The sequence below is a fragment of the Anguilla rostrata genome, chromosome 6, assembly GCF_018555375.3.
Source record: "Anguilla rostrata isolate EN2019 chromosome 6, ASM1855537v3, whole genome shotgun sequence".
NCBI classification, from domain to species: domain Eukaryota; kingdom Metazoa; phylum Chordata; class Actinopteri; order Anguilliformes; family Anguillidae; genus Anguilla; species Anguilla rostrata.
The window spans coordinates 572509-584147 of record NC_057938.1 but is presented as its reverse complement, the minus strand read 5'-3'; the positions used below and the strand labels follow the sequence as shown (position 1 = coordinate 584147).

Below are 11639 nucleotides of genomic sequence, written 5' to 3'. Positions count from 1 at the left end.
CATACACTGCGTTAGTGTGCACTGCATAAGCATACACTGCGTTAGTGTGCACTGCGTAAGCATCCACTGCGTTAGTGTGCACTGCGTAAGCATGCACTGCGTTAGTGTGCACTGCGTAAGCATACACTGCGTTAGTGTGCACTGCGTAAGCATACACTGCGTTAGTGTGCACTGCATAAGCATACACTGCGTTAGTGTGCACTGCGTAAGCATACACTGCGTTAGTGTGCACTGCTAAGCATACACTGCGTTAGTGTGCACTGCGTAAGCATACACTGCGTAAGCATACACTGCAGTTAGTGTGCACTGCGTAAGCATACACTGCGTTAGTGTGCACTGCTAAGCATACACTGCGTTAGTGTGCACTGCATTACATACACTGCGTTAGTGTGCACTGCATTACATACACTGCGTTAGTGTGCACTGCATAAGCATGCACTGTGTTAGTGTGCACTGCGTAAGCATACACCTGCGTTAGTGTGCACTGCGTAAGCATGCACTGCGTAGGTACACTGCGTAAGCATACACTGCGTTAGTGTGCACTGCGTTAAGCATACACTGCGTTAGTGTGCACTGCGTTAAGCTACACTGGTTAGTGTGCATCGAAAGCAATCCTGCGTTAGTGTCTTACACGCTAAGCATGCACACGGTATTGCATGATAACATGCACTGCGTTAGTGTGCACTGCGTAAGCATACACTGCGTTAGTGTGCACTGCATAAGCATACACTGCGTTAGTGTGCACTGCGTAAGCATACACTGCGTAAGCATACACTGCGTTAGTGTGCACTGCGTAAGCATACACTGCGTTAGTGTGCACTGCGTAAGCATACACTGCGTTAGTGTGCACTGCATAAGCATACACTGCGTTAGTGTGCACTGCGTAAGCATACACTGCGTTAGTGTGCACTGCATAAGCATACACTGCGTTAGTGTGCACTGCGTAAGCATACACTGCGTTAGTGTGCACTGCGTAAGCATGCACTGCGTAAGCGTACACTGCGTAAGCATACACTGCGTTAGTGTGCACTGCGTAAGCATACACTGCGTTAGTGTGCACTGCGTAAGCATACACTGCGTTAGTGTGCACTGCGTAAGCATACACTGCGTTAGTGTGCACTGCGTAAGCATACACTGCGTTAGTGTGCACTGCGTAAGCGTGCACTGCGTAAGCATACACTGCGTTAGTGTGCACTGCGTAAGCATACACTGCGTTAGTGTGCACTGCGTAAGCATACACTGCGTTAGTGTGCACTGCGTTAGTGTGCACTGCGTTAGTGTGCACTGCATTACATGCACTGCATTAGCGCCTACTGTTAGCGCTAACAGAGGTTTATACAACAGGGTCCATATAGAAAAGCCAATTCTCCAGATATGTCACTTTCTAGCCACAGCTCAACATTCTACGCAGTACGGAAATACATTTGCGTATTTTCCAGAGCCTGTGGATATCAATTTAAACATTCATACTGATGAATGCTAAAAACAAAATGGAAACAACAGTTTAATTGGACATATATTCAAGAACAACAAAACAGAATTATCAATAATAATAATAATAATAATAATAATAATATTAATGAATTAACAGACAGATGAAGAATGAGTCGTTCCCTCTCCCATCCCCTCCCCCCGGTTGGCCCCCCCCGTACCCACGCTTCGCTCCCCCACCCCCCCACCCCCTCTCTGATATCAGGGAGAAGAACGCCAGTGAAACCAGAGAAAACCGGAGCAGCCCGTTTGAGGGGCGCATGCCGCCGTTTCCGTGGTAATCAGCGCTAACTCTTCTGAGCCACGGGTTCAGTTACCTCCTGTTCTGCCACAATTAGGCTTAACCACAAAGCCAGACACACCCTTCCACCCTGAGCCGACACTGGACTCGTCTGACCTCTCCCACTCCATGGGGACTGACAGCTGATTCTGTCTGCCACACAGGGGTCTAGTTTAGAGTCTCACAAAATACAAGGGTACATACTACACCATACTGTGAGATGATTACACCTTACTGTGAGATTACTACACCATACTGTGAGATTACTATACCATACTGTGAGATTACTACACCATACTGTGAGATGATTACACCTTACTGTGAGATTACTACACCGTACTGTGAGATTATACCTTACTGTGAGATTACTACACCATACTGTGAGATTACACCTTACTGTGAGATTACTACACCATACTGTGAGATGATTACACCTTACTGTGAGATTACTACACCATACTGTGAGATTACATCTTACTCTGAGATTACTACACCATACTGTGACATTACAGTTTACTCTGAGATTACTACACCATACTGTGAGATTACTGCAACACACTGTGAGATTACACCATACTGTGAGATTACTACAACACACTGTGGGATTACACCATACTGTGAGATTACTACACCATACTGTGAGATTACTACATCATACTGTGAGATTACTATACCATACTGTGAGATTACACCTTACTGTGATCTTACTACATTATACTGTGAGATTACTACAACATACTGTGAGATTACTACACTTTACTGTGAGATTACTACAACACACTGAGATTACACCATACTGTGAGATTACTACACTTTACCGTGAGATTACATCATATTGTGAGATTACAATTATTTGGCAGATGCTTTTATCCAAAGCGACGTATAATAAGTGGTTCTGCAGGACCAGGGGTGGGGTCCCTTTGTACAAACCAATACTGAACCTCTAAATGTCAATCTTATGACTATGAATGAGCTTCAACATGCAGGCAAGCCAGCCAATTCCCAGAACTACTGACAGACTTATTTTCCACTCCTGTAATCATGTATAATACTGTAATGTCAGTGTGTAGCAGAACTGCATCCACTACTATAACTGCACTCAGGAACGTGGTCAGGCTGAAATTCACAGACATTTCTCAGGTAAAAATGACTTTCTGCCACCTGACTAACCACTGCCCTGCTGCAATGCCTTGTGGGAGACCGAATTCTTTAACGGGATGAGCATTCTGTTTCAACAAATGACTGACAAGATCTGTGAAAACATTTTACTCCTTTTGCAAGTAAAAGGACTTGCTTCTGCCTACAAGGGCCATTGGGCATCTGTGTGATTGATTTTCAATTAGAGAAATGTCTGCAGATTCCCATTCACAGTGGACATTTTGTCTGGAGTAAAGGCCATCTGATCAGACAGACAACACTGATACAGGCCACGCTCCCCTTGCGTGAAGGAGAAATGTCATGTTTCATAAAACATGAACATTAACAAGAGTGACCTGCTGGGAGACATTGTGCTCTGAATAAACGGCAGACTCACAGAAAGACGAGCCGCCCAAAGCTAACGCTAACACAGCCCAAATAACAGCTTCTTCTTATTTATTGACTTTTGGAGAGAGGCCAAACTCTTCCAAGAAGGAGATTTTCAGTTTAAGACTCAAATGGGCTAATTGGTACAAGCAACGTAATCATCAGTGCGTGTCACAAAAGCAGAGCGTTATTTCACTCAGAAAAGGCCTTTCTAAGAGACCTTTTGTGCTGGGAACAGAATACCTAGAGGGACGGGACAAAGGCCTAGACCGCACAGCACCAAGCCTTCACCCAACAGCAATGGAATTTAGCCATCAGACCCACATTCGCAGGAATTATTTGCTAATTTTATGTGAGTTTTGCTGCAGGTCTCCGTGGAGATCTTTCTGTAGGACACACTCAGACTAGCCTGCAGGCCCCAGGCTGAAAACCACACCAAATCACACAAAGCCACACTCGATCACACCAAATCACACAAAGCCACACCAAATCACACCTGATCACACCCGATCACACCAAATCACACAAAGCCACACTCGATCACACCAAATCACACAAAGCCACACCAAATCACACCTGATCACACAAAGCCACACTCGATCACACCTGATCACACAAAGCCACACTCGATCACACCTGATCACACAAAGCCACACTCGATCACACCTGATCACACAAAGCCACACTCGATCACACCTGATCACACAAAGCCACACTCGATCACACCTGATCACACCTGATCACACAAAGCCACACCTGATCACACCAGATCACACCTGATCACACCTGATCACACAAAGCCACACCTGATCACACCAGATCACACAAAGCCACACCTGATCACACCAGATCACACAAAGCCACACTCGATCACACCTGATCACACCAAATCACACAAAGCCACACCCGATCACACCTGATCACACCTGATCACACAAAGCCACACCTGATCACACCTGATCACACCCGATCACACAAAATCACACCTGATCACACCAGATCACACAAAGCCACACTCGATCACACCTGATCACACCTGATCACACCTGATCACACAAAGCCACACTCGATCACACCTGATCACACCTGATCACACAAAGCCACACCTGATCACACAAAGCCACACTCGATCACACCTGATCACACAAAGCCACACTCGATCACACCTGATCACACAAAGCCACACTCGATCACACCTGATCACACAAAGCCACACTCGATCCACCTGATCACACAAGCCACACTCGATCACACCTGATCACACAAAGCCACACTCGATCACACCTGATCACACAAAGCCACACTCGATCACACCTGATCACACAAAGCCACACTCGATCACACCTGATCACACAAAGCCACACTCGATCACACCTGATCACACCTGATCACACAAAGCCACACCTGATCACACCAGATCACACCTGATCACACCTGATCACACAAAGCCACACCTGATCACACCAGATCACACAAAGCCACACCTGATCACACCAGATCACACAAAGCCACACTCGATCACACCTGATCACACCTGACACACCACACCAACACCTGATCACACCAGATCACACCTGATCACACCTGATCACACAAAGCCACACCTGATCACACCAGATCACACAAAGCCACACCTGATCACACCAGATCACACAAAGCCACACCTGATCACGATCACACCTGATCACACCAATCACACAAAGCCACACCATCACACGATCACACCTGATCACACAAAGCACACCTGATCACACCTGATCACACCAAACCACACCTGATCACACCAGATCACACAAAGCCACACTGATCACGATCACACCTGATCACAAACACCTGATCACACCAACACACCTGATCACACCTGATCACACCTGATCACACAAAGCCACACCTGATCCACGTCACACAAAGCCACACCTGATCACACCAGATCACACAAAGCCACACCTGATCACACCTGATCACACCAGATCACACAAAGCCACACCCAATCACAACTGATCACACCCAATCACACCCGATCATACAACCTGACCACACAAAGTCTTGGTTACGAAAAAAAAAAACATTTTTTGTGCAGATCATTTTTACAAATAATAATTCAGCACAGATGTAGGAGATGCTGGAAATCCAGGAGTCCAGTGGATCCAGACCTCCGCTCTGGGGGGCACTGCGTACCCTGGTTTTCCTTCCAACCACAGCTGCAATCCCAGAATTTTAAAAAGCTGTTCATTTTTCTTAATTAGGTGCTTTCCATGCTTACAGGGATTATTAAATAATTGTATTTTTGTATGTGTGCGTGTGAGTGTGTGTGTGTGTGTGTGTGTGTGTATATAATAATGGAAAGTGCCTCAGTGAGCTACACACACACACACAGCAGGATAAACACACACACATACACGAACACGAACACACACACACACACAATAGGATAAACTGCACTCCTGCTAACCAAGAATTACACTCCATTACTGCAGCCATTGATTTTTCTCTTCAACAGCCATACAACAGGAACAGGAAGTGAAAACAGCCATTCAGCAGCCTCTGATATTACACAAACACGCCGTCACATTCAGGGCCAAACATCAAAAATAAATTATATTCAGTCTGTATGAATTGGAAACAAGCACAAATCCACAACCCAACTTATTTTGCATATGCTTCTCAAGAAATGAGTAGGCTACTAATTAAGACTTCAATCAATTCAGGGACAGTGACAGCAGTCATTAATGAAGTGGCTGTGTAATTTTCACCTGTGGGTGTGGGCAGTCAGGGCTGTGGAGTGGGTCTGTTTCCACCTAGAAACCCTGAACCACACATACTGCCTGTCCGCACAGAGAAACCCTGAACTGCACAGACTGCCCGTCCGCACAGAGAAACCCTGAACTGCACAGACTGCCCGTCCGCACAGAGAAACCCTGAACCACACAGACTGCCCGTCCGCACAGAGAAACCCTGAACCGCACAGACTGCCCGTCCGCACAGAGAAACCCTGAACTGCACAGACTGCCCGTCCGCACAGAGAACCAACCAATATGCCTTCCACAGGAACCCTGACTGCACAGACTGCCCGTCCGCACAAACCCTGACTGCACACTGCCGTCCGCACAGAACCCTGACCACACGACTGGTCGCAGGAACCGACGACGACTGCCGTCGCACAGAGAACCCTGATACTGCAATCCCGTCCCACAGAGACAGCTAGGAGAGCTTCACCGCCCCCACTCTCCACTTCCACAGACCCCGCACATGGGAAATGCGCTCAGTTCTGCCATTGAGCTGGACCACTTTGATATGCTAATCCTGCCCACAGACAGTAGGAATTCACACTCGCATTAATTTACACAGTTTGTGAAATAGCGCCTCTTTTTCAGAGTGTGGAACAAAAGGGGTGAATCACACTGACGCCCAGGAACTAAACAGCCCAACATTTGTTCAGCTGAATTCCACACAGCGCTGACTGCGCACACATTAGGAGACCACTTCAGATTCCCTCTCTCTCCCTCACACACACTAACGCACACACACACAAACACGTGTGCACAAACACACTCACACGCTCACACACACACACACTAACGCACACACACACATACACACAAACACACACAAACACGTGTGCGCAAACACACTTACACTCACGCTCACACACACACACATTCACACACACTCACGCACACACACATACACACAAACACGTGTGCGCAAACACACTTACACGCTCACACACATTCACACACACACAAGCTCACATGCACACACACGCATGCACACATACATGCGCACACACACTCACGCACACACACATACACACAAACACACACACGTACGCACACACACACTCACAGGCACGCACAAAATGAAACCACCAGTACGTTACCTAATATTGTTTAAAGCGGCCCTTCCTCCAAGGTAAACTTTTCACGGACAATACGGTCAATATAACCTTTCTTCAGAGGAAAAAAAAAAACAGAGCGAGATTTTCTTTTTTCTTTTCAACGTGTAACATAGGTTCACATCTGAAATCTACAGCTATGATTATACATACAAAATACCCATTTCATTTCCACTAGTTGGGCTTTAATAACATAAAATATTTTCTAGTGGAAATTAAATGGGATATTAAATGGATGAACTGAGAAGATGCAGAAAAAATGCTTCTATAAAGGGATTTCTGTCGAAAAACACATTTTGATTTAGGTTACTAGCATGCTGTACTGTTGAACAGCATAGAGAAGATCTAGTTCTCTGGCCAAAATGTCTCAATAATATTTCGCCAACAGACAATACAATGCTTTTGTCCAGTCATGGGACAGTATTGCCGAATCGCCATGCTGAAGAGGAACGCGCGTACAGAGCCCCGAGGTCACACGGGCTCAAACCCGATCAGGCCCGAGTCTGTGACCGCGGCAGCAGGACCCGCGGCGCTGATGCATCCATCTCAGTCCCGCGCGGCCCCATCGCGAGCCAGCGGTGACACGGGCGCGCGAGGCCTGTTCTCACGGTTTAACATGTGGTTGGTAGGAAGGCGTAGGTATGTTTTAATAATACATGTGCCGTTAAATGATCTAATTTTGCTTCTGCTGCTGCACAGCGGGTCACAGGAGACTCCCGCTGAACTAGCTGTTGCTTTTTCCCCTTTTCTCTGAAGAATAAAAAAATGTGAAAGCCCCCCCCACACACACACACATTTTTGTTTCCTTTTTGAATTTCGACAATATACAGACTGCATTTATTATTATTTCATGACGAATACATTACCTAGAGCCGAATTTTTTTTTTTTCCTTGGCCGTCTACTGACAGCCGAGTTCTTTGCTTAGGCGAGACATCCAGACACGCGCGAACACCCGGGCATTACAGTAACCCAGACCGCTGTTGCTCCTCAACACACACACACACACACACACACAACCTTCCCGCACATTGTTATGTTTAAAGAGCCGAAGATTATTTCCCAGAACCAGCTCGACTACTTCTTAAAGGCATAAATTGCCAGTCACTGGCCCGGCTCCGTTGCTGGTCGGTACGAAAGATCTCCCAAATCATTCTAATTGTTTCCATTCACTGGGAAACCCGTAAAAAAGATGCAGCAACAGCCGCGACCAAATCAAGCTGCGCCTTCATTAACCTTCTCCCTCCAATTAGCCGCGGCGGCTGCCACTGTATCGTTTTTAATTACTCCGAACAGATTCTTCTCTTTTTAAACTACAATTACAGATAAAACGCTTGTTAAAATTATGTACATCATTTCTTGGTAGGCTTTGTAAGATGAGTATCCAACAGGCGAGTTCTTTCACGCCAAACTCAAAACAGTTTGCTACACATTATGAGAATAGATTAATGGACTATAGCCTAGTACTCAATTAGAGTTACACCAAAGTAGCTGTTGATAAAATAAAACGAAAAAAAATCTAAAACAATTCTGAGTGGTGACCATGTTTGCCGTGTTGATAAACTTGCCGTTAAGCGCCGTAAAAGACTGAAAACATTTTTGAAAACACCTCGCTGAAATAAAAATAAACTGACAAAACACCGAATATCAATGGCAATAGGTTACGGCACAGACGCTAAAAGCGAGGACGTGTCTTCAGTAGAGGAAACCTACCGTTTTCTAAACCTGCGCGGTGAATTTTTTTCGTTGTTTATCTTGGGGTTCAGTCAGGCAGCGAAGAGAAGCGGAAAACGGACAGAACTGCGGCAAGACCACCTTCGCCACTCGGATCCACGGCAGTCAACAGCACAAAGGCAGGCGCTGCGGCTGGGAGACATGCTCCGTTTCCCGGGTCGAACCGAGCCCCTCAGGTAGCGGCGCCTTCTCTGACGCCGCGCATTCCCGCAGACCGACCAACTTGCCCCATGGCAGGGCGCCACTCGGCCGGAAGGGATAAAGGGTCTCTGTTGTTATTCGTCGTTTGCTCCTTCTCTTCACTCTCCTCTACCAGAAGTAGCCGAAGGAAGCAGAGGGAACCGGTTACGGAATTAAAACACGTTTCCAACGCAGATCCCGACTCTGGACTCGCCTGGAAACGGCAGCGCGGCCTCCTGCGTGACTTTTCACTTTCGCCCGCGGAGGAGATTCTCATTCACAGCGTCGTGCACGCGGCTCGGAGCGGAGGCACCGGCTCCAGTTCAGCAGCGCCAGCGCAGTGGGGGGACTACAACCTGCCGTCCGCGAGCGCTGGCTCTGAATGGGGCTGCCTGTAAAACCCGGTGCGGATCACACCTGGCGGCACGCTGGATTTGCCCTTCCACACTCAACTAAACGAGTTGTAACATAAACATGTCATCGTGTACGGCAATTCGTTATCCCCGCTTCCTCGTAGCTCCTGTCGTCTAAAACAAGATTATGTAAAAAGTTTTTCTTTGTTTCTTTGGTTGTTGTTTTTGTTCTTGCTTTCATAAAAGAGCCAATCCCGTCCTGCTGAACCTGAGCCGTTCCGGGTTTTAGAATCCAGTCGCTCTGTCCCTCAGCCCAGATAGACCGTCCAATGACTGAGTTCCAAGAAAAGAGGGGGAATCGAGAACCCCTTTCTCTCCAGCTGCACTTAATAAAAACAGCGAGAGGAAAGAGCGAGCCGCCGCGGAGGATCCGTGGCGTAGGTTACCCCATCGCACATACATCATTCATCATCACTCACTGCCAGCAGAAACGGTCATATTTATCATCACACATTCCGGGCACGCGCGCTCGTTCCTCTTCAGAATCCGGAGTGACTGAACCTGGAGCTGCAAGGCGACATAAATCGCAGGCAGTCACACCCTTATTCCGTTTTCCAATTTCAGGGCTGAACATTTCTCGTTGTTTATTTTCATGTTTTCTGAAACGCCATTAAAACACTAGCCTACATGATAGAATAATGACTTTTTAAAGGCTATTTTCGCACGGTTTACATCTGTCTTTCCCGATCCAGCCTGTGAAAGAAGGCGCGTGCATGGGAGAACGTTTGGGGCCACCGATGAAATCCACAATTATGAGATTGTCAGGTTAAAAGGGGAGTAGAAGAGAGGACAAAAATCGAGTTAGTCTCCTGTAATAGCCAGATGATTCATTTTTCTTTGAAAACCGTTTTTTACTTGTCCTTTATTATTATTATTATTATTATTATTATTATTATTATTATTATTATTATTATTGTTCCGATGTGGTCAGTAGGCCCGGGAGCACATGTCTTCAATAAAGAACATTCGGGCTACTGAAGAGGGAACGCTCCAGGTGACCAGGAGGATGACCGAGGAACACCGGAGTTTTCATAAGCATATTTTACATAGTCGTCGATAACCCCCCCCCCCCCCCCCCAGATGTAAACAGATGTAATGAACGCAATCAGATTGCCGTAACTCCTATTTGGAGAAATGTTTATGTATAAGTAGGCTACTACTGAAAATACACATACCTATGATTTATTCAAAACCACCTGCGAAGGCGGAACCGCTTATGTTTTATTCATTCGTGCAATTTATTCTTTTACACGCAAATCCATACCGGAGAAAAAGCCATTTTCCCTAACGACGTTAAACATGTTCAATGGCGATTGACATGCAAACGACGAGCGTGCTGGTGTTTATTTGACACTATAAGCGCGAGTTAATAGCGGCTCCTGAAGCGCGGCGGTTACAGCTCAGCGGCGCTTGTTAAACGCGAGCTCTGTGCGCTGTGCTCACGTGCGTGAAACGCAGAAACAGGGAAGTACACAAAGGTATCCAATTTTACATGACTGCGGTGCTCAAGACTAACTACGGCGCTTAAGATTTAACGACAGCATAGCCAACGTCACGAGTCAACAGGCATAATTAAAAAATGCCTGCTACTAATTTAACTTGAAGATGCTAACAATTTAAACCACGGCTACATCACGTATTTATTATTATTATTATTATTATTATTATTATTATTATTATTATTATTATTATTACGTAGCTTATTTACCTTTAACGGCGGCGTCAATAGATCTGGAGACTAAACGGCAGGAATCCTGCTTCGGCAACAGAAAATAAAAAAAACTTTTATGTGAAAATTACTTCCATAAAACAACGCCACGATTGTCACGTGTAATATTTTGGATTATTGTGAATTATCCAAAACTTTCACATTTTTAGTCTGCCAATGGAAAAAAAGAGTTGTCTAAAGACCCGGAGCAGTGAAAGTGTTAATAAATGCGGGGGGCGGGGGGTTCGGTTTCTAAAACAGCCCCGTTACACAAGAAAATGAAAATCCACGCGAATTGAGAAAACATTTAAAAATCAAGAGAATTCATGTTTAGTGTTTCACACGTCGTCTATCCAGCGAAATCAGCTAAATAAATGTGTCTTCATTAATAAAACGTTGTAGTGCTAGTAGTAGTA

General features: G+C 45.9%; 1 protein-coding gene across 1 annotated transcript in view; it reads right to left on the bottom strand.

Annotated features, from left to right (window-relative positions):
* LOC135257912 (adhesion G protein-coupled receptor L2-like) overlaps nucleotides 1–11639 on the bottom strand; it is a 103819-nt gene that overhangs the window by 62495 nt on the left and 29685 nt on the right. The window contains exons 2-5 of the mRNA XM_064341128.1: nucleotides 5157–5212; nucleotides 5060–5069; nucleotides 4960–4975; nucleotides 4820–4829 (exon numbers count right to left, since the gene is read on the bottom strand). Of these exons, the coding sequence (XP_064197198.1) occupies nucleotides 4820–4829; nucleotides 4960–4975; nucleotides 5060–5069; nucleotides 5157–5212 (92 nt within the window). The remainder of the gene's footprint in view (nucleotides 1–4819; nucleotides 4830–4959; nucleotides 4976–5059; nucleotides 5070–5156; nucleotides 5213–11639) is intronic.